The sequence below is a fragment of the Pieris napi genome, chromosome 1, assembly GCF_905475465.1.
Source record: "Pieris napi chromosome 1, ilPieNapi1.2, whole genome shotgun sequence".
Taxonomy (NCBI): Eukaryota; Metazoa; Arthropoda; class Insecta; order Lepidoptera; family Pieridae; genus Pieris; species Pieris napi.
In genome coordinates this window covers 9,808,158-9,836,072 of record NC_062234.1, presented here as the reverse complement: position 1 = coordinate 9,836,072, position 27,915 = coordinate 9,808,158, and the positions used below count along the sequence as shown (strand labels likewise).

At 32.2% G+C, this 27,915-nt stretch overlaps 1 protein-coding gene across 4 annotated transcripts; it reads left to right on the top strand.

Moving 5' to 3' along the window:
• Nucleotides 1-1,190: 1,190 nt before the first annotated feature.
• Nucleotides 1,191-27,915, top strand: LOC125055116 (phosphatidate phosphatase LPIN3). 4 transcript variants are annotated; one of them, XM_047660154.1, is made up of 17 exons: nt 3,805-4,056; nt 6,372-6,624; nt 10,131-10,363; nt 11,321-11,764; nt 12,093-12,188; nt 12,988-13,361; nt 13,817-13,970; nt 15,350-15,542; nt 16,155-16,276; nt 20,332-20,534; nt 20,927-21,033; nt 21,366-21,514; nt 22,786-22,924; nt 23,685-23,900; nt 24,327-24,430; nt 24,650-24,744; nt 26,152-26,290. In XM_047660154.1, exons 2-16 carry the CDS (start codon nt 6,445-6,447, stop codon nt 24,708-24,710), a joined length of 2,775 nt encoding a protein of 924 aa, XP_047516110.1. In that variant the 5' UTR covers nt 3,805-4,056; nt 6,372-6,444; the 3' UTR covers nt 24,711-24,744; nt 26,152-26,290. The 4 variants fall into 4 exon arrangements, with proteins under 4 accessions (XP_047514486.1, XP_047516110.1, XP_047513735.1 ...); XM_047658530.1 differs by lacking the exons at nt 3,805-4,056; nt 24,650-24,744 and adding an exon at nt 1,191-1,361 and having other exon boundaries at nt 26,152-27,915; XM_047657779.1 differs by lacking the exon at nt 24,650-24,744 and having other exon boundaries at nt 3,810-4,056; nt 26,152-27,915.

Below are 27,915 nucleotides of genomic sequence, written 5' to 3'. Positions count from 1 at the left end.
ATTTTGTTTTTTATTGTGCTTATTTAAATGATATTTTAGGTATAACGTTCTTTTTTTTATACAACATTTTTTTAGGGCTTTAGTAAAGAATCTATTTTTGATAGGTTTGAATGTATTTTTAATTTTTAGGATCGGAAAACATAAATTGTAAAACAAAGTTATAGTGTCATGGAAGTTGTCGAATGCTTCATTTGTTGTGGTGGAGCTGTATACGTCCGAGAAGGTGAGGCTTGATAGACACCTAATAAATGTATTAGTGTTTTCCCTATTGAGTTCTCGTCTGTATATAAACCAGTATTTTGGAATATCTTTAAAATTTTCGTTTTCTTCGAGTGTAAAAGTCAGTGATTGTGCGGTCTCATGGTCTGAAAGTGCCAAGTAGTGGAGGTCCGAGTGTGTGTCATTTATGTTACTTGCTATTAAGTCTAAGCAGGAGTTTTTCCGTGTTGGGTAAATGGTGTATATTAAATATATACCATCATATAGCGTGGCGACGCGTCGCCACGGCATGCGTCGCCACGCCAGAATTCGGTTTTACGTGCGGCTATAGATGTTTCACAACAAAAATAAGATGACCGTCTTACTCGGCTAAAGTCACTATTTGAGGACCCCTCTTCAACTTTCCTCATACCTTCATACCACGAAAAAGTCAACTAAACGGCCTGCACAAACGATAGCAGATAAAGAGGGTGCGCGAACAAAGTTTGATTAGCTACTTGGAGTGGTGATAGGGGGCGGTTGTATCATTCCGTTCCATTATTTAATTTTGGCTAAAACACTTGAATTGTTTGGCATTGCGCCAAACAACTGAAAATTTGAGTGAGTATGGTTTTGAACTTAGATCAGGGAACCATGAGCTTTCTTAAAACGATCTAGTTGAGATGCTAATGAGTTTAGGTTCCTAAATTGAATTCCACTTTTTTTGTACCTATAAACTGAAACATATAATTACAAGACCGAACGAAAGAACGATAATATTGTGGTTTCTATGTAAATTTTACTGTTAAACTTGTTTCGACAGATTATTCTGTGTTAGTAAATTTCATCAAAAATTATTTTGAATAATAATAATTCATTAATTACGATACTCAAATGCGAATCTGTGGTTGGTTACAGAGTAATAGACCGTAGGGATTTAAAAATATGTGCCACATCTGTAGAGGTAGACTATAGTATATTAGATTTCTGTGATCTGTGCTAACTGCTAACAATCCAGTTTTCACTTTTCAGTGTTCATTTTAAATTGAATTGATAATTTATTTAAAGTAATTATTTTTCCTTTGTTAAATTTAACAATAAATTAAAAATCGATAACTTGACAGTGAAGTCTATAACAAACTGATCTATCAGCATTTTATCATGTAAGTAATGGAAATATATCATTGTGTTTAGATGTTTGCTTACAACAAAGGAAATTATTAATTTTTCAAGCATTTAAATTTCAGCTTATCTATAATATTGTTAATGTTAAATTAATACTCTATGTTAAATAATAATAGATTACAAATAACTTTTGATCCTGATAAAATATTATATTTAAACCAATATTGAGCATATTAAGTAAACAATTTGTAATCAAAATTATTTTTAAGTTATTAAATCAATTTTAAAACAAGCATCCATCCCTCACGATTAAAAATATTCATTGATTCTGGGTTCAATGATTTGTAAAGACCAGAATTAGAAAATAATAATTATTTTTTAAATACATTGGAATCTTATTACCTACCTTTTTGTGAACATGCTCAGATACTGTCACACATATGGGTGTTGATATTATGGCAGCCTAAAGTGGTATGGCCCACATGCTTTATTATAAATAACTAATAATATATAATTAAAAAAATGGATATTAATCAAAATATTTAGGTTAAAGAGCAGAGGATTTTATGTGTGTGTGATTAATAAGATTTTAAGGCAAAAATGTGATTACCTTCCTTTGCCTTCTAGACTGAAAAAGTAATATTGTTTCACAGGGAACTGAATTTTAGGCTATACCCATGAATGTCAATCACTAGCCGAAACTGTGGCGGAGGTTGTGTTATTCTTTTGATAATAAGCAGAATAGCTTTTGTCCATTATTTCAGTTTGCAATTTTCTGCATGTTAAAATTTCTATTTTTGAGATGGAGCTATAATATAAAAAATATTAAAAAGAATGGCAGAGAGTAACAATAATGATAAGTAAGATGTTTTTCCTTACTTGGGGTGCCTTGAAGTCATCTCTTGTTCGGCCATGTTTTGATTTATAACCTTTAAACAATGAAGCATTTATAAATAAATAGAAATTTTATCCTTTAAAAACATTTCTATATACAACTACTAAGAACCTAAACCTGGCATCCCTTTAACCAAAAACAGATGGATATCTTATTTAATTCCTAACATAGTTTTTGGTGTTTTATATAAATGGGCTATAGAGAAAACAAAGTATTTTTATATATTTTATATAATAATAGGTACGTATTTACAGTTTTTTCTATAACAATAACTCTAAACGCAAAACAAACAAAATTGAATATGTTGTGTTTATTTAATTTAAACTACTCTGACTAGCACTTATCATTCAAAACATGTTTTTGTTATTCACTAGTGTGCCAAGTGTAATAAAATGCGCATTAGATAATTTCTGCAATAATCAATCTGATAATGAAAATATTTCTTTTAAAGGTGTAACTATTTTATTTTCAAATTTGACAGCTATTGCTAATGTAATAAGGCCTATATTATATGGTAAACGACGCTGCGCATAAAATTCTGGCCTTGTAAATTTGAATAATACGTAAGAGGCTCGTTGATAAGCGTCTAGTAAACACTGCGTCATGACACACCCATTATTAGACGAATAGGATAAAGTGGGCTGGTGCAGGTGTTTCTAGGATATACTTTGTCCTAAAAAGTAAAGCTGGAGCTCAGAACTGCTTTTTATTTAAAAGTTACATTGAATTTCTATAATTGTACAGTTAAAATTGAAAAGGAATTAAATGTGTAGTGTGCGGATATAATCGATGTCTTTTTAAATATAATAAATTGTAAATTAGCATATACCCGCCTATAAGTGGCTACGCTAGCCCTCTCGCGGATTCTGTAACAAATTATTACTAGATAAGTATTTCCAAATTAATTGAATTTAATAACCACCACAAGCGTCAGTATTTTGTCTCTTGCTCCCCTCCACGCATTGTTTGACACGATAAAAGTGTAATAAATTATCCTTTAACGAAAACTTATTATGATGGTTAAGATTGAGTTGGGTAATAAAATCTTAATTTTCTGGCATCATTTATTGTAACTATTTTTTAAGATACAGGCTGTTATAAAATATAGGTCATACAGTTTGGACGACGCCCTTCTCTTAACAGCATTTAGTGATTATAATATCAGATATTTATTGTACATACTGATTCAGCTATTCTTATCGATTCCACGACCAATATAATACTAATAAAATATACATGTACATTATTCTTGATATAATACAAAATTCAATGTCCGATAAATATAACCTTAAATTATTAAAGAAATATAATTTTTCGAATTGCCTAAAGGTCAAATTGTAAGATATGTATCTAGAACTTAATACCTATAATAAGCATTTTCGTAATAGTTGACAAATTTTTGGTTTACTTTCATTCATCGTGGTACGACATCACGCCATATAACACGCGATCGGCGTTGGTTATAGTGCGTGTACACACTATCTCTGTTTCCCTCAACAAGCCTTTATATGTGTAGTGTAAAATAATATTGTGTTGTATTTGTATCATATAGCTGTGTGCGTGTAACGATGTATCAGCTGGGACGTCACACAACACGAACGCAACACGTTTACGAGTCTTCCAACAATCAAGCATGAACTTGTGTATGATCAGTTTGTAAAAGTATTCGACGCGGATACCTCGTTTCCGCTTGTTATTTTACCTTGATCTCGTTGTGTTATATTGTTATCGAAAACAAACTAGGTAACACAAAGGACGATTGTTGCAAGAGTGTCTCATAAAAGTGTTTGAAAAACTTGTAAACCCAAGAAAGATGGATTTCAACATGATTTTTTAAGGTATATTAGTGTACACTTAAGCTTACTTTTTTCTAAATAAAACTAAGTATGGAGTCTGTATATTCTTGAGTTTGGTTATGTGGGTGTTAACGCATTTTTAAATTGGAAGTAGAAAGGCTTATTTTATTGACAATTTTCTGTCGAAACCCAGTATGAAATCCTAGTACATACTGATTCCTTTATTAATGTAAGATTTTAAATATTGTAATTATGAATATAAAATGATGTAATTTTCTACTATAGTTTATTTGTTATGAGTGTCAAATTCTTAAACTTAGCCTTCGTATGTAACAGACTAAGAACAGTTTATTTAACAAAAAAAAATATAGTGTATGCCTCTTACGCAATTGGTTCTGAATGTTATCTATTACATCAATTATTGAATAAAACTGTTAAAGAGTATTGATATCGTTAATCAGTACTTATCCTTGGATTGGCTCGAGAGGCCCGATAAGAAATTATAATAATGATAGGTTAAGATTCGTGTAAAATAAATTAATTTTATTTAACAATGTACATATATTGTCTGAAGTAAAATAGGAAATTATTTTATCAAGAGGACCTGGGCCTACGTTTGATTGTGTTGGAAAATAATACCAAAATAGTTAATTATTTATTTTCTTCAGTATATTTTTTTTTTTGTAAACATAATGTTACAAGTTAATTAAAAAATTGTAACTAGGAAATTTTAATTCAAAGACGTAATAGTATTTAGGAGATTCTAAAACAAGCTCGGGTGTAAGTCCTCAGACCAATACAAATTTCTATTGTAATTAATTTTTTTTTTAATTTTTATCGCAAAGCATTTTATGAAATTATTTCCCTATATCATCATCCTTTTTATAAAACATCTTGTTCCTGGTCAGAGGTCAACAACACAGAATCTAACGTAATAAAGTTTTCCATAATTCTTTTACATGCAATAATTATACATTTTGACGTTATATTAAACAGCTGCAATGTATTAGAGCATTTTGTTAATTCTGGAACGATTCTTGTAAATTGCGTTTCAAAGGTTACAAAAAAGGAGTAAAAATCAGTATAATGCATAATACATGGAAATTTTGCAGTCCTTTGTAAACACCCTACATAATCACTCAAGAGTTTAGAGTCTAGACAGAATTGAATGTCTGCTTGAGCGGCTATATGATAATATAAGTGTTATAATAAAACTTTGCTTCACGATGATTAATAGAAGTATAATGTAAGAGTAAATACACGTGGTAGCTTAATTAATTCATTATCTTAAAATTTGGAATGCCACATTTGAATAATTTTATATAAAACAAGTAATAATTGTCTTATTCTATATTAAAATTTAATTACATAAGATGAATGGACGTGATTAATGAATTAAACCAGTTTTTTTATTTGTTTTTTGCAAATGTAATTTTTCGTTAAAATTTTCAAGAGAATCATCACGGTGGTGCGGGCGACGTATTATTATTAACGGACGTTTGAAAATGTGTATTGTAAATATGTTTATCTATAGCTACGTGCCAGTTACATAATCTTCATTTTTTTGTAATGAATATTGAATCTGAAGATGGTTTTATTCGTAAAGAAGTAACTAAAGTCGATTATGAATTACATACATATTAGGAATGTGTATCATTTATAAATTAAATATTTTTATATACATAGTAGGTATGCCAATAACTAATATACATATAAAGTCACCACTTGGTAGTTCGAAGTCTGGTATAATTTGCGTCATGCACTGTGGGGGCGATATGTATTAGCTATATTTTTTCACGAGAGCAGCTAATGAGATTGTCATTACATGTTCATAATCACCATTGACGTAGGTTGACCTTTGCAACAATCAATAAATCTTTGCTATACTAAGTTACAAATGATTGCGAAATTTTATCGTACTTACGTCCTTCGTAATAATTATAATGATTTTATTATTTCGCACAAACAAATTAAATGACGTTGACGTATAAATTTGCTTTTTGCAAGATATTCAAAGAGAGTCAGAAATCGACTCCGCATCAATAACTGTTAACCGTTATAAATTATCTCAAACATTTGAGTTAAATTTTGTATTTTTATACAGATAGTATCTGATTCGTAAATCGTACATATATTCTATTTATTTGAGATGAAACGTTACTTTCAGTAATATATGTAATTGCATTGAATGAGAAAGGAAATGGTTTCTTAGTTCCGCCACGTCAGTTTAAGTTATTAGAAATTTCTCGTTTCCGTTGTTGATTTTCTATTGTTTTTGTATTAAATTGTATTTTTAGAAACCTTTCGGATTTCAAAAAGATGCGAAACACTTTATACGTTATATTCCTTTGTTTCAGAAATCAATATGGGCTAAGCTGTAAAAGTAAAGTGCATGAGAATTAGCGAAAAGGAAGCAACAAAGCAAGCATCATGTATTCTATGAATTACATCGGGACATTTTTCAAGAAATTCTATAATGAGATAAACAGCGCTACGTTGACGGGAGCGATAGATGTGATCGTGGTGGAGCAGCCTGATGGGAGTTTTACTTGTTCACCGTTTCACGTTCGATTTGGAAAACTTGGTGTTCTACGCTCCAGATTCAAAGTGGTAAATACTGTGACAATTAAGTTAGGCTGAACTTTATAAAGCGTACTTAGACTTACATTTATCTTACGAGATGAGAGCATCACCGCACAGTTAATTGTTAGGCCTGAACCCATATAACGCGTTATGTACAAATGATAACGTTTCTCGTTAAAGGAGATTTAAATCGAATATTAACAAAAATCTATGTAATGAACGAATGAACGAAATATTTGCGTGTGTTACAAATCTTTATAAATTTCACAGAACAGAAATATAACGTGTGAAATTCCCCTCGTTATATGGGGAAATCCCCGCGTTATATAATGGAATATCCATGTTATAAGAGGGATTACGGATATGGATTAGCTAAGCTGATAACAGATATCCTATATTTTAGAAGCTAGGCAGCAAGGGAGCTTCAAAATCACCCTTTCCTAAAAAGGGACGTTTTTTACTAAATAGGATTGGCGTCTCCCGCCGGGCCCGGGCGACAACTATGTCGTGTGAAATTTCAAGTGAAATCTATATTAAATATTTTATTTCTTTCGGTAAATTCTCTCCACTTGTATTGTCAAAAGGCCTCCCGCAATAATGTATAGAGACTGGTAGAAACCTCAGACATAGTTTTCTTATAATTATTTAAATAAAAAATTTACCAAATTTTATTTTCATATGAAAAAAATTTGTTTATTATGGAATATAAGATATATATATATATATCACTTATTCCGCGTCATTAAATTTGTATCGGTAGACGTCCCTGCTCATCGGTAAAGAAGACAGAGGTTGTAGGCCGAGAGATAAAGCCGGCGGAAAAACTCTCGATACTCTTTTAAAATATCAAATCACCATACAAAATGACGAAGGAAAACATATATAGATAGAAGAAACCAGAAAGGAGGGAGATACGGTCCGTTCTTTATTTGTATTAAATTACAAAACTGAACGCAAACCTCGCAGTCCAATCTCCGGAAGCGGCACCTGGTCACAAGCATGACGTGTGAGCTAGCCATCGTTTTACTCTTTATTTTTTCATTAATAATTATTTGTCTCGCACGATCGCGGCAAGATATAAACTATTCAACGTAAGAACCTTCTTTAATTTTTGCTGCGATTCCGGAAAACAAATTACCATTTGGTACCAAAGCTATACGAATCTGTCAGCCCCAGTCTGGGGAAAAATATATTAGAATAGTCGGCTAAAATTATCTAAATGTATATCCGCACGCCTCAAGGCAAGGAACCTCGATTGCGAGCAAACAACTAGGAATGTAGAAGAATGTGCCATATTGCGTCGTAAAATAAAGGAACGAGAATTTTTCACATATAACCTTGACACACTCGAATAATAAAATGTCATGTACATAATATGTATCAAAATTTCAAGGCATTTAATTTGGATTATAAATACCTTGGCAGACTTGATTAAACAAATCATTATATAATGTGGGCGACCTTGCAGTATTGCTAAAATAATAGCGATTTTTGTTGGACGATTTCGTATACGTAATACATAATCAATATCATTTATCTTGCTAAATTTATAAAGCTTATAGCCAGTTATATAATCAATTGCTACATTCATTTTTTATGACGCAAACCATTGCCCCATGTGGTAAATAGAAACTTGCTATGTATGTATTTGCATTTTAATAAGACTTGACAAAACTCGACAATACCACAAATAATTTACAATAGAATAATAACAATAATATTCTATATTAATTTTACGTCATTATAAATTAAGGAAGCGATCTGAATATTTTTTGCTCTACATCTAATTACCAAATTGATAACATCAGAAAAAAAAAATGTACAGTATGTATTTTGATAAATATTCTTACACTAATTTTGATCTGATGTTCTATCTTCTAGGTTGTTTTGGTAATTGATGAGTTGGAAGACAGGCTTAACACAATACCAAAAAAATATACGCATCTCAGTAGCATATGTGACTGAACATTTCTTTTGTAATACATATGTAAATGTTGTTACAATGTGATATTTGATACTGCAATAATTGTAATTACGAATTGGTAATATGTCCTCTTTACTAAAGGAAATGACGTTTGAATGTCGTCATATAAACCAGTCACCAACAGATTTCACGTTTTAACTATGAACCAATAAATAATTGAGAGAGTTGCATTTAAACTAATTAGTATAGTGTTATTTAAGTAATACACCTAAGCAAAGTTACGAGTCAGCTTATAATAAGAAGAATATTATATTTATAACGGAGATTTATATAAACCTTTTTTAAATTCTTAACTAGATTTCATTAAGCGTGACCAATTAATATTTCTATGAAAATTATTTAAAACCGTGACTGTAAAAGTCTAAAAATGAATTGGTATGAAAAAATGAACTATTTAGTAAACGTTAACAAAACAAATTATGGAAATCTTCGCGGGAGTGGACTCTCGTGACAGCTCACTTCGTCTAGTCTCGACGATTCTGGAAAATAATAGTTGCTCGTATCTCATTCAAAGTTTGTAATTAAATATACTTTGCTTGGTGGGCAATACGTGCCACTTTTCGTTAACATCGTTAACCACACCGGATGAAAGCATGTAGATATACTCATCCTTAGTGTGTATTGTATAATATAGTTTATCGTTGTCGTGTTATCTATTGCCAAAAGGAGAGAGGAAATGTGTGACTGATTCACAGTTGGAATAATGCCAGTCGCGGGTTCAAATTCTGCTCGAATGTTTGAAAAAATTGGCACAAATATTTGTCTTCACGAGGCCACCTGTTTTATTACGAAAACGGTTTTCAAGTGCCTAATGGAACATTTTGTCTCTATTATATTCAATGCTTAGGTTTTGGTTTTATATTTCTAAGGTAAATTCTCGACGACGACGACGAAGTCACAATGACCTTGTCATTGTGACTTCGTCGTCGTCGAAATGTTTTATTGCAAAACCATGTATTATATTAGGGAGCGTCCATAAATTACGTGAGATGTTTAAGGGGGGGAGGGGGTCGAGTCAAATCTCATTTAATCTTACGTTGGAGAGAGGGGGGGTCTCGGCAAATATCACGCAATTTTTTTTTTTTTTTTTAATTCCGCTAACTCCATATCTAAACGCTCAACATTTCACTTATTTTGTTTTAGTCGTAAATAAAAGCACGAAGCAATTTTTTTTTCTTTTTTCAATAACAATCCAACGCGTTTACGTAAGAAACCCACATATTGAAAAATTTCACGTGAGATTGGGGGATGGGGGAGGGGGTTGAATAAAATCTCACGACATCTCACCAGGGGGGGAGGGAGGTACAGAAAATTAAAAAAAACACCTCACGTAATTTATGGACGCCCCCTTAGTCACATCAATAATTATGTATATGTGTAAAAACATAAACAAAGGTCTATTAAATAGTACATTCCAGTGACTATTTTCTACTAAGACTTAAAAAAATGTGGATATTTTTAGTATCCATTTGATTAAGCAAAACAACCATTTGCTGGCATATTAGGAGCATATTAAAAAGCTAACATAACTAATCGACGTGACTTATAGGTGGATCTTGAACTCAATGGAGAGCCTCTGCCAATTCACATGAAGCTTGGTGAATCAGGCGAGGCGTTTTTCGTAGTGGAGGTCGGAGAAGATGAAGCTGAATGTTCAGCTCACTTGGCCACTTCGCCAATACCGGCAAATCGATTTGAAGACCTTTACGAGCCTAGAAGAAGAAACTCCCTCTCTGCAGTGGAACCAGATCATGGCCAAGCATCAGACTACACAAAGCGGAGGTAAATTTTGTATACTATAGTACATAATACAATAAAATTTAAATGGTCTAATATAATATTCAAACTCATTTTCGCGATTATAATCGTTTTAATTATTACGTTGGATTGCGATCTTAATATCCAAGGTTAGTCGATTTTTATATGAATTTGCTTCATGCAAATTAGTCATATCGGATCGATAAATAAACTAATCATTCTACTGTAAAAATATCCAGTACCTATTTATCAGCCGTGACATTGAAAAATATAAATTTTAAATGGAAATGGCAACTCCATACATGTCGATGATCGGTATCGAGAATACATAAAAAGTAAATTCTAAGAAAATTGTGGGCATAAATTATACTTTCATAAGTAGTTACGAATATTAAGTAGATGTATTAATTGATTTGTCATGTGTAATGAAGGTTCAAATAGTTTGACGTATTTATTAGCTGATCTGTGACTTTGCTTAAGTGAATTACTTTAATAACTCTAATATATGTAGTTATTAGTTTAAATTCGACTCTCTCAAGCTAAATTTCTTTCTACATAAGCTTATATAGTGGTCAACCTTTTTCAGTTAATTGTCTATTTGTTGTGTTAAATTTTAGGTACAGATATCATTAAAATCAGTTGTGCAAAGATGTAAAAAAATATGCCATTGCTGTAGAAAGTGTGTCAAGTTATTTTAAAGCCAGTTAAGCAGGATTTATTTCGATGTGATGCGCGAATGCGCACGAGTTGAACGCCTGGCAATGGCATTGCCTCCTGACGACGTCATTCGTTTTTGTCAAGCTAGAAAGCGTTTAAATATAATGTAGGCTTAATTTTATACTTTTTATATCTCTCTGATTAGACTTTTTTCAAAATGTTTTTTTTATTCATAACAGGAATGCTTCTGATCAAAATAGTTGTCTGAAGGTATTGAAGTATTCAACAAAACAATTGTGTTATAAGACTATTTGTCTGTCGCAGGTACACCGCCGATGGAAAGACAATGCAGAAACCTGACCTAAGTAAATATTCAAAGAAAAATACCAAAGAAGACAAAAATGATGAGAATGAAGCTTTGTTTGAGATGGATGGACTCAACGAAGGTACAGACTGGCCGGATCTAGTTGCGAAAACGTTCTCGGCGACGAAACTCAGCCCCGACACTGAAGCATGCCAAACAGTACAAAAAATAAGTGAGCACAATGACTTTAGGCCCATAGAGGCAGTTGAAGACCCAAAGCAGAATGGCAATGGAAAGAAGAAGAAGAAAACAAGAAAAGTCAGCTCCAAGAAGAAGCACCATCGAAAGTCCTCAACTAGTTCTATTTCCAGTCAATCTGATTTCACGATTGAAACTCGTGCGACCACCATTCCTAATACCACAGACATTCACTTCTTTAGTGACACCGAGGCAGCTGCCCTCGAGTAAGTATTACCTACATCATGTTATGAGGAAGTTTATTGAAAGCTAAGGTTTAAGGAATTGCTTCAAAATCAGAATTTCATAGTCGTTCATGGTTAACAAAGCCATATCATTAGCATCTGCTATCAAAATTTCATGTATATTTGGCTGGAAGTAAAGCGGAGGAACAAAATGCGGTTAAGAATAAGACATTCCAAAAATTATTAGATTTAAACATGATTTTTATCCGTTTTTTGTACGTATGTTAACATTATTGAGGCAATATTACCCGCGTTTAAATTTTATCTTAGTTTTTTTTAAATGGTTGCTAAACACAATATGTTATTGCAGTGAAGAAATGTCAAACTTGAAGCTGAATGGTGATAACCGCATACCATTGGCCTTGTCTGATACAGCGTTCGAGGTGCACGCTGCCTCCAGACATACGTAAATTATTTATTTCTTATCACCAAGCTTGTATATTTAATGCCTTAGTACTAAAAATTAATCAAATGTAATTTAAATTAAATACTTGAATCCAAAAGTTTAAGCTAGAATTAGATTTTTTAAGCTCTTTGATTGATTTTTAGTGTCAGGCGTTTGCCTAGCTTAGCCGTATAAAATTCTTAAAGGTCCAATTTGCATATACATATTTTTCCAACAAACTAACAATCGATATTCATACAGTTTATCACGCTTTAATGTCTATGAAGAAACATCGTAAGTACATAGTGACGCTTTCGCACGTACAAAGTTCATGAATCATTACAATTACTTATCTTTTAGTATTTCTCACTAATCAAATTAATGTGTGATATTAATATTTTTTCAAATAATGGTTATATCATATGTAAATTTAAAATTAATTTAATTGTTGAACACATAACATATTTATTTATTTATTATTTATTCAACCTTCGATGCATCTAAATTAAACCGAGTTTAATTGCCATTTTGAAGTGAAAAGAATTTGAATTAATCGGCTTCGGCTATACGTGACAAAACTGACTTTTGAGCGAATAATAGGAAGTCATGTATTACGATAAGAATATCGTGTTAAATCCGTTTTATAAGAAACTTATAGAGTATTGATTTAAGAGTTTATGTTAAAAACATTATACGTCTAGAGCAATATAAATTATTTCATCGAAGCAGCTTCAGCCAGTGTCAATAGCGCCATTTTAAAATGAAAACAAAAGCTTTACCTTCACGGCTTCTATTGATTTAAATCGTTTGTTTTAAACAGGAAAGGTTCTCGCCACGGTACACCGGTACAGTCTGATACGGAAGTTGAATTAGCGCGAACCACTTCTGGGAATAAATCATCCCAGTCCTGGCGCTGGGGGGAGTTACCTGAGCCCCCGATTCGTACGACAATGACGGAATCCACTGACACCGCTTCACCAGCATCCCCTGCTGAGCCAGCTTCCCCCACGGAGCCCTTAAGTTCGGACGAGGAAAGGCACGAGCGACGTGGGGTCTTAAGTGGGATGTTCAGGTTCATCTCCTCTCGGGAAGCGGAGCCGGGTGTTGAAGGTGTATACTTAGATGATATAGATAAGGGTCAAGTGGATCCGAACATGTACTTTCCCAAACACCACACAGAGCGTTATCGGTCAGGTAAGATGTTATTAACATATCTATTTTTCATGTAAATACGCGACGATATGTTTTCGATCTTTGTACCTCCGGTACGTTAACAAATTATAATGATTTATGAAATCTTATCACAGTAAGTCCGTTTTGATCCCATTTTCTAGGAAATGAGTAATTGATACTTGCTCGTATTCGTTTGTTAGAGCTATTAACATCAGTCTGCACGAGACGTTTTTAAGTCGAGGCTTAAAATCACACACAAATAATTTTTTATTTCGAATATTTGCATGAAACTCATAAGAAAATATGTTTTTTATTCTTTTAGTAAAACCACGCTCCTAAAAAGGCTCGTGTTTGCCTCAATACATATAGTAAAATATAAAGTGCCTATGTAGTCTTTTTACACAACATTTTATAATCACTTAAATTAAAGAAATTGGTTACCGTACCTAAACGTATTATATGTTTTATTAATACAGGAACTAGCGGTTCCGTTCAACAAGGCCCTACTGAGGAAGAATACGAGTCGGGCAATGGTCCGTCCCTACCACAGTCACCTGTTTCTCCGGCTTCGCCCGCTTCGCTTGAACCACCGGGATTGGACTCTGATGACGACGATAAGATTCTTGCCAAGTATGTATATGATTTTCACAAGTTTCCCTATTTTACAACGAACCATTCATAAGTTTCAGACATTTGTTTGTTTAAAAGAGTAAAAAAATGAGTAAACGGCCACCTTTGTGACAATTTCAACTTTATTCCATACAAAAAATATTCATGTTATAAGGGCGCGAGACAGCTTTGATAGTTTCACAAACAAATTATCAATTTATGACAGATGTATAAAACTACTTGCAGACCGGCCAAGCGTTGCTGTGGTTAAGGTTTTAGTTATATTACATAGTAGTAACCTATTCAAGGGAAACGGTAGGAGAACACCAGTTATGGGGACCACCATGCTTTTTTTGGTGGTAATGCCATTAAATTGTAGCTTATTTGAAACGTTGGTACTTTCAACACAGCGCCATCTGTTAGAATTATGACTATCAAATAATAAACAAATATTTTGCAATAAAATAATATTGCGGGTTTAAATTGAGATGTAAGCTATCCTATCTTTTAAGTTAGATCAAACTGCACACGGTGTGCAAATTGGATTGAAATCGGTTCGGTCATTTAGGAGTCCATAGCGGACAAACAACGTAACTTATATATATTAAGATTAGTATTAAGGACATGATAATCGGTACTTATGTTAACTAACTTATCTACATACTTAACATATGTAAATGTATAGAAAATATTATAAACAAGTATTTGATAAACAAATTTTTGGTTAAATACAAAAGATTTTCATTTACAACCTGTTGGAAAATGAAAATGGCATCGTGTAATATTTAGAAAGGAGGAACCCAAAGTCTCGCACCATTGTTCTTAATGATATTAGTATGAATCTAGCCTAGCTTTGTGCCTTGTAGACTTATCCTAACTACGCTCTTAATTTGTATATTTATTCAGCTGTCTGAACATGATTTCTGGCTTTACGTCAATGATAGAATCTTGCCAAGTATGAATATTTTTAGTGCTTACCGAAATAGGACTTGCACATACCGCAAAATATGTAGATGTTCTTTCGACTTGAAAATGAAATATAACAATAATGGATTTAGGAAATTTGTAGGCATAGCTGCATTAAGTCACCTATTACCTACTTTTGCGTCATTTAGAAAAACTAAGTCAAAAAACGTTAATTTTTTAATCCCAAGTTAACATTATTTACAAACTAGTATTATGTACCTCATTAATATTATCATTAATAATACTTCAGGAATAATATTCTGAAAGTGTAATTAACGTATTATAATATAGACGAGATCAGCGGACAAAGATACTTTGACAAGCGTAGACCTATATATTGCGATATCTAGTCACGCCTGCCACAAAATACTTTTTATTATTGTTATTATTCTCATTAAATACTTCTCGATATTAATTTTTTTTTTATAATTCAGAGGTGAAGTCCAACTATACGCAAGAGAAGGTGCCGTCTCACACGTGCTTCCGTATGAAGAGTTCTGTACGATGGGCGGCCGACTCGCGGCCGAAGGAAGGTTGGAAGTACGTATTGGGACGCGCACACTCCCATGGCGTACTGCTGGACCGCTAATACTATCGCTGTTGGCGTACAGACGGCCTCTGCCTACTGTAAGTATTTACTAATATATCTCTTACAAAAATTACCTTACAAATATAAAATAAATGATAACTGAAAACTAAAATTCAGAGGATTATCACGACTTTTAGTCAGCGAAAAATTTTGGACATACGAAATTCGTCATACATTATACAAGTCCAAAAATTTTTCATTGAAATTGTTGTTTTCCCATAACGACTCGTAAGGTATGTACGTGTTTAGGGGCCGTTCAAGTAGTACGTAAGCACTTTGGGGGAGGGGGTATGTTCTTTGATTTTTTTATTTGGTGATTACGTCAAGAGTATTTAGTTTTTTTACACATTGTCTATGTTCGAAAACGAAATGCATTTTCGATGATTCCTACAAAAAATTACGTACTATTATTTCTGAGAGCTTTGCTTACTTTTGCTGACAAGTGGAGGGGGTGGGGTGAAGGAGAGAGATAATTTGCCGTTAATATACTTACGTAATACTTGAACGGCCTCTTATTGAATCAGAAGATATACCGTTACAATAAAAGTATTAAAGGCAAATTAATCAATGTTACAAAAACTTATGTTATAATATATCATCAACTGCGAAACTATTATATAATAGTATAATTAATGATATTATTTATTTAGCGCGTGCTAGAAGAATTAGACAAAGGGGACAAGGAGCCATCTGAGTCTCAACCGACAGACGCAGCGAAGCCTCGCACATATTCGTGGTGGTATTGGAGAAGATCTAACACGGATTCTAAGAGGTTAGTACAAGCGTAAAGTATTTCTTCAGTATAACAAAATTTCATATATGGAGTTAAGTCAACGTCTTTACATAATAAATCAGTGGAATGGTGTACAATAGCGGGGTTCTACAATAAGAGGACAGAAAAGAGGTTTTGTTATTTATGTCTCTGTATGTCTTACATGACTTTTATTTTTCTTTTAACAAGTAGAGTTGGTTGTAAGTCAAAATGTTGCTAGGTGTGGTTCCAAGCTTTTGCTTATATTTTAACTTATATGTCTTTAAAATGTATATGTTAATAAATAAAATAACAAAATTGAACGCGCACCAACTCATATACAAATAACACAAAAATATTTCTGATCTAAGCTATTGAAGTGACAGTCTTTTAAGAGGGAAAAATTCAGTATGAAATCAAGGTCATAATGACTATGACTTATTTTATTCAAATAAAGGTGTGTCTTTACAAAAAATTGCGAATCGTTAATGAATAATTTATATTTTTTATCGCTTCGCCTAAGCCGTTTGTTATTTACTGAAGGTCGCCTTGATTAGCCTATAAATGTTTAACGATTTCCTCCTAGTTTGGCATATTATATTAGTATTGAAATGTGTTTGAAAATTAACATCAGCATCGTGAGCATTATTTTGATAAATTTATAGTACGTAGTAGTAAGTAGGAATAGGATTAAGCAGAAAAAGCATTTACATATTTAGTAATATCAACTAGTAGTTTGAACCTCAACTGACAAAATGTCAAATGACAATCTTTTGAGATACCAGTGGATACTTTAGTTCCCTTTAGCAACTCAAACGAAAGATATATAATATTAACATTAAGATAAGTCGAAGCTACAAAAATAACTAAATTACTTATAATGCATAAAAAACTTTCAACTACCTATACCGGGACGTTGCCTCGGCCGTAACATATTACGGTTCCCATAGCAACGCTCCACTAGCATGGCAAAAGCAAGGCTAATTTGACATTACTTATAAATATTTATTAATATGAATAATATAAAATGTCTTGGATATAATTTATAAAATGCATAATAATATTAATATTTTCATACACTTAATACAAACAGAATGCCATTGTAATTCGCAAAATTCAAATGAATTATGAATCAATATTGCGTGGTAATCTTTAAATAATAGAAAGAAAACAATATGTAAACAAATTAAGAATTAACGTAAACAAACACGTTATTCACAATAACATGTTGCGTCTAGACATCCTTTGTTTGAACTTAGCACTAAGGGAGAGATCAGACGAAACTGAAACTAAGAGCACCATTTAAGTTGAGTTTATATAGTAAAATTAAATCAAGTAGGTACTGTTGTTTAACTATAACTTTGGTAATTTTAGAAGATCAAATTTTAAAGCATCTATATAGAGCAAGCGTAGTAGTACATTTTTGTTATGTATTGTCAAGAAATAGAAAATCATAAGACACCTGATATACCTAAATATATTGAAGAGTTATAAGACTACAATTAGAGATTCATTTATTAATAGATCAGCTTATAGGAGTTTTAAAATATAAGTAAATCTTGCTTACAAAAACAAAAGTAATAAAGTACACATTAAAAGCTAAATAACACATCATGCATAATACTAAAGAAGACTTAAATATAAAATATGAAAAAAGAAATCAAGCTTAGTTTAAAAAAAATAATATAAAAAGATTTAAAAGTGTTATTTTGTAAGCTATGGACGAAACTGCGACAAAGCGGTTGCTCGTATTTAAAGGCCCTAATAACGATTGAAAGTCACGTGTATAATGAGTTGAGCCAAGCGATAGCCTATTTTAATGTCATACTTATATTCCGTCACGTTGCGGAACACTAGTTATTGTAGTGTTGAGTGACAATCAGGGCCGCGCCGCCCATGTGTGCGAAGTGTGCGATGCACACAGGCGCTAAGACAATAAGGGCGCCGCCACCGAAATTATTTATACTACACTTAACTACAATATTCTTACGTATGTCTGAAGTTTCATTTTACGCTTTGGGTTTAAGTTTACATTAATTACTCAGAGCTTAACGAATCAAAAGAAAGGCCGCTGCGCCGTGAGTTTTTGAGTGTGTTTATGTCTTATGATTTCAATAATATGCCGACATACCTTGATAAAATCGAAAATGAACTAATTTTTATACTCGGTAACCAAATTCAACATTTTATTTTAACTTTATGTCTAATTAATAAATATTTTTCAATAATACTGGATTGTACTCCTGACGTTTCACTCGAAGAGCAAATTAGTATGATAATAAGATTTGTCAACTTTAACAAGGAAACTAGAAAGTTGGAAATAAGAGAGCATTTCCTAGCTTTCTGTCCAATCATAGATACAACTGGCGCTGGAGTAACGTCATTTATAATAGAAAAACTAAACGACATTAATTTGGACATAAACAACTTAAGGGGACAAGGCTATGATAATGACTCAAATATCCGCGTTAAGAATATTGCTGGATCTATATCGCTTTTTATGTACCGTGCGCTAGCCATAGTTTAAATTTAATAGTAAACGACGCTGCCAACCTCATACACGATTGGGTTTTTTAATATTGTGCAAGAATTGTATAAATATTTTTCGTCCTCTACTAAAAGATGGGATTTATTACAAAGATATGTCATAAATCTGACCTTAAAAACGTTCGAACATCATAAATTAACTATGTAACAATTTAATTCGCGTTTTATTTTTCACGGCAATTGGCAAGCGGACGTTTTACCTATTTAAAAAAAGGTTTTTTCAGTAAGTTAGTATATTAAACTAAAGAAAATTTTCCTTTCGGTAAAAATTAAAAAATAATAAAAAATACATGGAAACTTGAAGATTGGTAAAAAATAGGCCGAAAAATATAAATAGTTCCCTCAAAGGCCTGCAACACACCCGCTAAATGTCTATGGGCTGCGATGACTGCCATTTTTGTCCGTCCCTCAGGCTCATTTGCCCCCTATAAAAAAAGGAGGCGCTTCATGGATTTCGCACACAGGCGCTGACGGGGGTCGGCGCGGCCCTGGTGACAATTATAATATTAAGCATAATTCACATTGTTTAGCTAATTTGTTTATTAATAGAATTCTTATATATAATATAAATTTTTGTTACCTAGATAATATTTATGATAGGATAGGATAGGATTATTGGACTGACATGATTTTGTTTTTATTTGAAAGATAATCTTGTGGCATTAAATTTTAAATATGATTTCTGGCATATGGCTCTTATATAGTCCAATCTGGACGTCCAATTTTCGATGACTATTTCCAATATTTGTACAATGTAGAAAAAACGTTATGGCATTTTTTTATTTCATATCATCGTGTACAAGGAAAATGAACTTAACTAAAAGCCCTATTTTCTCAGACAAACAAATTGATATTGGTCGATAAATTTTACACAATTGCATTCATACTAGACGACGTTTCTAAAATTGTATGTATCTCTGTAATAAATTCAATATCTTCAAGTTTGAATAAATTTTGTATTAACTCACGTTATAAACTTATTGTAAAAACCATACGTAGCATCCTATGATTTTGTGATCTTACGAGTACATTCCTAGAAGTAAAGTGCTAAGCATCAAGTGGTACGTGGTGCGCGACTAGCTTTGAGCACAAAGAATTTTGTGCTTTTTTTTAATAGGATTTCAAAATTTGTAAAATAGGTTGATAACTTATCATAACAAATGAGTCTATCTTCTTTGTTGTACGACGATTATTTTATGTATGAAATATTTTTTTTATGGTGAACTAGTTTTTATACATCATACATTAGTTCACACTTATTTGTACCTATGGTTTATTGGTGTTTCTACACCTAGGTTTTTAAGCTACAACCACTATTAACCCATCAGTTATTAGTTCCTATTAGGTTTTTACAAATCCCAACTTCTTTATTCGTGAGACTAAATAAGAGATAGGCGAGGAACTGCGCGTGGACAGATTACAATTTCGGCAACCTAAACCATATTTTTTATTTTTTTTTAAATCAAGATTACATTAAATTAAATTTATACAAAATTATATATGTACGAGTACTCGTATTTTACTTTCAGGCCAGACGTTCCGCCTAAACAAGGAGAGCTAAAGGAACCAGTACCTCAGTCAGAAGTGAAGGATCTAGCGGAACTGGATCAAGTAGACAGTAACACACCAAATGTAGAAAATAAAGAAGACACTGTTATCATCCAAGATCTGCAGCCTGAAGACTTTGAAGAGAGAATACCGGAGTTTGATGATAAACAGATTTTCAATCAAAGTTAGTTTCGCATGTCTATTTTCGTATAAATTCAAAAATCTATGGAAATTGTCTGGTCTTCCTTTCCTAGAAGCAGGGTGTTTTAGTGTCCAGTAGGAGAGCTTAGTTGTAGATAGTTAACTCACTTGAGACGTATCAATATTTCGTACAAGGAATTTTACAAGATTGACAGCACAGCTAACTGTTAACAAAAAACCGTGACTAAGGCCAAAGACATTTCAATTAAAAACTAACTCATATAAAATAGGTTAAGGATTTTATTTTAACAGTTTTGGTTGCATCAGTCTCATGATAAAAATTTCAAATAGTCTTCTATTTATCTCCGACGGTTGTTTTGCAATTGTTTTAATACGTATTTTTACCGAGTTATTTCAATAATACAATTATTTAAGGTGATCGCCACGAGCAAAGCTCTTCAGATTCAGATCAAGACACGCAGCAGGGCTCTCGAAGACATTCCACCTTCCGTAAGACGTTGCGACTCTCCTCTGATCAAATCGTAAGTTGGATATAAACAAAAAATTTAATTTAAAGTTTTGGAATCTTTTGGCAGGCCTTTTTATATGGGTTAGGATGTGCCTTGAACACAGCTTATAATTGTGACCGCTTGATTATTTTATTTGTATTCTCATTGTTACGCCATTACTGTGTTTTAATTGAGTAAGATTGAGATTTAAAGAAATATCTTGCATTGTAGGCCAAGGGCTTTTTAAAGGGCAAAACATAGTACGTCATTGAACTTGAATTTGAAATTGGTTCTATTAGCAGACGAATTGGAAATTCAAAATTTAAGAAAACTTAATTTTTAAATTGTTATTATTATTTGACCAGAAAAAATTGAACCTGCGCGAGGGCATCAATGAGATGGTGTTCAGTGTGACGACGGCAATTCAAGGCACCTCGCGCTGCAAGTGCAATGTGTTCCGATGGCGGTACGACCACAAAATCGTTATATCTGACATCGACGGAACCATAACCAAGTAAGTACTTATGTATATTATTTTTATAATTCAAACCTTTATTACTGAGGTATTAAACATACCGATTGAAGAGATACATTTTACATGTCAAAGTGTTTTCTTGTCTATTAAAAACTCTAGCATGAGCAGGTTGACGTAGCCTCTAATCCCTGTTGCTAGTGCGCAGCCGGGATGGTAGATGAACCTTCTGTCTATGTGTGTATTTAACATTCGATCGTACGCTGAAAGAAAACGTCGTAAGGAAACCGACGTGCCTTAGATCCAAATAGTCGAGGGCGTGTGTCAGGCACATAAGACTGATCACCTACTTGACTATTAGAAATGACAAATGATCATGAAACATATACAGAATTTGAGGCCCAAGACCTAAAGAGGTTGTAGCGCCACTTTTTAAATAAAAATAACAGACAAGTTGTAAAGACAAACTAAATTCGCTACAGAAAGTTTGGTCTTCATGTCTAGGAACTATCTATCTTTTAGGGTCTCATAGTCATTCATTTATTTCTGAAATTTTGGACTGATAAATCGATATATTTTAAAGTCTAGTCATTTTTGATTCCGAATCGCAGTTGCTACACGAATCTGTCGCAATAAACAAACACAATGGGGAAGTGTACTTTTTTTCAAGGATTACTATTTCGCCTACGAATTTTGCATAACAAACTAGACTTGAACGATAAAAATGGTTGTCACGTATTGGTTTTAAGGCCTTGTGAAACCATTGTTTCCAACCGCAGATAATAATGCGATATGTTAACCGCATTCGTGTTTTTCATGTTTTTGATAATGATGTTTTGAATGATTGTTTTATCGAAATTTGAATTGGATTAGGGCAATTATGATTTGTTGTCTATAGATCTTCAGACGTCATATTTTTTTATTTAGCTTTGGGTGTAGTAATTTTCTTCAATGAATCTTTGAAAATAGAAACGACATTGATAAGTATAATAATAATTTTAACAACGAACCAATATATCTGTCGTGGGAAGTTTTATTCGAAAATGGCTTGAAAACTATTTTTTTCCTTACTGAAATACGTCAACATTCCGTCTCTTACATCTGGCATAGGACAAACACAGACCCAATGCAAAAAAAAATATATAATTATTAAACGTTACCGATAGTATGTATAAGCGGCATGGTTTTAACTTTTACTAAAATGAAACAGATAGAAATTAATCATATCATCGTGTCATGTCGTAAAATCGATCAATCAAATATAGAATATAATTAGTATTAGATATTAAATTAATGGGATGGTTGTTTTTTAGGTCGGACGTGCTAGGTCACATTTTCCCTCTTGTAGGAAAAGATTGGGCGCAGTCGGGAGTCGCGCAACTATTCACCAAGATAAAAAATAATGGATACCAGCTACTTTACCTCTCTGCGAGGGCTATTGGACAGGCCGGTGTAAGTATAATTAATATTTATGTAGAAAAAATACAAATCCTTAAACCTCATATAATCTTTTACACTTCAGAATAATTGTAATTCACAATACAGGATAAATAGTTAAAAAGAAAATAAATTCAGTTTGTATAGATTTGAATTTTTTAAACAAAAAGCAAGGCAGGACTCCAAAACCTTTGTTTTTCTCGAATTCAGTGTTTGAGATTTAGATTATTTTACAGGCCATTATGTATATTAACTTATACTCTAGCTGGAGTTGTTGTTGTATTTATATAGATTCAAATACGCTACAGATAAAAAATAATGAATATAAGTAGCTAAGAGTATTCATGTGACAAATTCCTAAGCAAACACGGCATTTGTCTTCATTGAGGCTGACTCATAGACAAATATAAACATGATAATGATTACATATTTCTTTCACATTTTGTACTTATGGAACAATCCTCATTGATACGAAAATGACTGTTTAATCTTTTTTGAATTGCTATATGAAGTAAGTCATCCCACGCTCGAGTGAATAAGCTTTCAGAGTCCCTGTCCCCTCCTTTTTTCACCATACTATTTCGTATATGTGCCGAGGCACTAAAAGAACGTCCTTTTGTACCCTTTTTTGCACTCGATTCTAATTATTACATAGTATTAAAATCTCGCATCTAAACTTCTCGAGGGCTTTATTATAATACTTGTCTACAATATTTGTATAAGGCATAAATAAGATGACATACTTGCATATAATAAGTATACCCACAATTTTCAGGTGACCCGCGAATACCTTCGCTCAATTAAGCAAGGTGAAACATGTTTACCCGATGGACCACTGTTATTGAACCCCACTTCGTTACTACGGGCCTTCCATCGCGAGGTCATTGAGAAAAAACCAGAGGAGTTCAAAATTCAATGCCTGGCTGACATCAAAGCTCTCTTCCCGACTGGGTCTACCCCGTTCTATGCGGGATATGGAAATCGGGTTAACGTGAGTACAACAAATACTTTGGCTTAAATCTGTTAAAATCAATTGGTACAGATTATTCGAACTTTGGCCTTTAAATTTTGTCCTTAAAAGATATAGTTTTATACGTGTAAAAAATATATTTGAATAATATGACGTGGCCTATTAAACTTTTCAAAATTAACATAATTTCGATAAGCAATGTTGGGAGTAGGTATTTTATGATTTTCAAGTATTAAACGTAACCGAATATCCAAAGTATTTGTGTGTAAATATATGCAGCGCCTCTGGTGGTTACTAATAAAACACTTTATTGTTGATAATAATATTCAAATTATTAATTACTAGCAGCATAATTTTGAAAAATATTAAAGTCATATTACTAATATCTGAGTTTAGTTTAGTGAGGCGCAGTTCTTTATTTAATGATTCTATTTATTAATTTTACAGGATGTATGGGCATACCAAGCAGTGGGAATTCCTATAGTTCGGATTTTCACCATCAACTATAAGGGGGAGCTGAAACATGAACTCACTCAAACATTCCAATCCACGTAAGTTAATCGTTTAGAGTCACAGGGGTTGAAGCAAAACTTTTTTCTTATTAAAACGGTATTTTTAATGTATTTTATGTCACTAATCTCAATATTTTTGTCCGCGATCTGTTTTTCATAGCCATCAATCATATATGTAAATAAATATCAATGTCACGATTTGCACCATCAATATAACACAGAGTAACGCGTGAAGTTAATAAATATTTTATATTTCAGTTACCACGTGCAAAGTGACATGGTCGATGATTTCTTCCCGCCGTTGAAAAATATTAGCTAGCGCGATTTTTTTGTTATTTTTAAAAAGGATAATGGTAAGCCAGACGGCATGAACTTAGGGGCTTCAAATCAATCATTCTTAAACATAATTCTCCATTTTCCCTAACATCTTGTTAAGGCTATTCAATTTTATGTGGAAATCTTTGTTGGATTTGCTATATGTAGAACAAATGAGTTTGATTAAACAAATAGAGACAAAATATTGATTAGTAAAACACTATATCACAAATAATAAATAAAATATGTCTCATTAGCGCCCTTTTTATAAAAATTTAAGTCAGTCTAATCGCACTCTAAAGAGCTTGCGTCTCTTTTTGACAAAATGTGATTACGCTGCGATGAAAAGAAGCAGATCTATAGTAAAAGCGGTGGGTTTAAAATTATTTTTGAATGATGATGGGGATAAATATTTCTTCTAATATCGCTTCATATTACATATATGTATGTCGGTGTAATAGGTAGCTTATGGAACGAATTCATATGTATTGCTTTGTCATTTATGTAAACAAAATCTTGTTTAATTAAAACGTTTGATATAATTCAATAATAAAAAATATAAATAAAATTTATAGATTTGTATCTATGTACTATGTATAGCCCAACCAAATTTTGAGGAAAACTATATTAAATTGAATAGTTACTATCTTACTTACAATTTATTAACAATCAACGGTCATCATCGACATGTCATGTGTATTGTGTACTTACATAAAATTAACATTCTATATTTGCCAAAATCTCTCAATAAACTTAAATCTGAATAATAATATTTCTTAAAATAATAAAGTATTACATTTTGTATATTTAGATCGCGGATTTAGACACTTATCTGTGGTACTTCGGTTTAAGAATTTATCAGCTTATACAATGTAGCCACTAGTTTATTATTTGGTGACGGTAAAATAACTGGTGTGTGTATTTTTCACATAATTATTAGTATATTTTTCTATTCCTTATTTTTCCATTATCACATTCTTTTTTGTGTTTTCTTAAAGAATGTTTATATTGTGTGTCTGTGTTGTTTCCCATTTACGGGTTTAATAATTTTTTTATATGTTCATTAACTTATTTTTACTTTTTCTCGTTTGATGTCTTGTTGCGAAACTTCTATTAGTCGAAACAAACTATTAATATTTTATATTAAAAAATAAATTAACTATAAAACTAAATCATACATTTAAAATTGCTGCTATAATGTCTCTTTACTTCTTATTAGTATTAACAGCAAATGCCTAGTTTCATGACAAGCACTATAAAAACTAGAAAGTGATAATTGCTCATAAAATATATGGATACAACCTCGCATGTCTGACCTGATTATGGAAGTAAAACAAAGGCAGAACGAATCATCAGAATCTGCCCAGCATCCTTGAATTTGTTGAGATACACGACAAGAATTTTATAGTCTAATTTCGTTAAAAACAGTATTTTTTGTCCTCCAGGTATTCCCATATGACCGTGCTAGTGGATCAAGTGTTCCCTCCGGTACTGTGCGAGCCTAGTGACGAGTTCTCTCAAGCTGTGTACTGGCGTGAACCGCTTCCTGAAGTAGAGGTCATTGAACTCCCTGTTCCAACCGTCACTATACCCGCAAAACAATCTAAATAAAGCGATAATACTATTACTAGATAATCTGCTTACCAACATTGAGGTATAGCACTTCAGAGTAGTTTTTGAAACAAATATGTTAAGCTCTAAAAGGAATTCGGGCTATTTGTTACACGAGAGCTAGCAGTTTCAAGTATAAGCGTAGATCGGTTTATAATCTTTCAAGATGTATAATGTGGCATGGAGCAGCTTTCGCTTTGATAAACAATTGCGAGGATTTGGTTCTGGCAAAGAGAGTTCTACTTATGATATTGGCTCAAATTTTGCTACGATTTTTCTAATAGATCGTTTTTCTAGGTGGTTGATGTTGTAATATGCATGTATTAGCATGCATTAGCGTATCCATAGTAGGTGACTTTTAATCATACAATTGAGCAATAACTAAATTATTCAGGAAATAATGTTACGTAATCTGGACTTGTAGACTTGAAAACCCTAGGTATATATTGTGTGTAGATTTTGGAAGAAATTATTCTGGAAAAAAATCTCTTTTTTTCTATTTAAAAACAGGAGACAAACGAGCTGGAGGCACACCTGATGTTAATGAACACTGTCACCCATGGACACTCACATTGCCAGAAGGCTCGCGATACTTTTCGGTTTAGATATTCTACTTCAGCTTGATGTAATATTTTGTCTCGGAATATGTTAATAACTGAAATGTTGCTTCGTCTTTAATAGGTTTTGTAAAACTCTTCAAATCAGTAAAATTAAAGATGTTTTTTTTAAGAATTCACAATTAATATTAATTCGATTTTTATTTCTTTTATACACACTCAATCAAGCATAGAGAACATTAGAGTCTTATATCATTCTATACCAATTATTCTCTGTAGGATTAAGATTACAAAATTTAGCAGAATGCTTACTTTTTTAAATGTTTGTATAAGACATGCAACTGATCTCAACTAATATATAATATGTAATTACAATAGGACTATGCAAAAATAGAATATCTTGCACCTTTGCTGTTACTTGTCTACAAAATGGAATCATGCATGGAAATTATATTTTAAATTTCTATTATACTTGCTGGAATTGTGTTATGTTGTGCCGATTTTGATAGAGTTTTGTTAATATGAATATTCAAAATAAATTGTTTTTACAATTTCTTTGTTTTGCGTTTTAAGTCAATAGAAAGGTCAGAATGACCTGAAATAATATGTTTTGCATTGTGTATCAAAGACTGTTATGTAATAGTCTATTTTATTTGCTGAGTGCATAAACTGTGATGCGTCGGGTGATGAAGATGCTTTACTTTGTACTGTGATTACCTATTAATGTATAAGTTATGTTTAATGTGAAATAAAGCACTCCTGTTTTTGTCCTCACCTTAAGCTATGATAATATTCTTTATTTTTAGTTTAATTATAAAGCAAAGATTTTTCCAATTTTAGACATCTTCATAAGAATTTTTGACATTTTATCAAAAAATAGCTATGATTTCATATAATAGAATATTGAAACTTATTATTTTTGTATAGATTTATGAAAAACCAATTTTTTATTATGTTTCTGTGATTAAATTGAATAGTGCAATGATTTCAACAATTTAAATCATTTTGCTTTGTATGAAATACATTTTGTTAAGCTGAGAA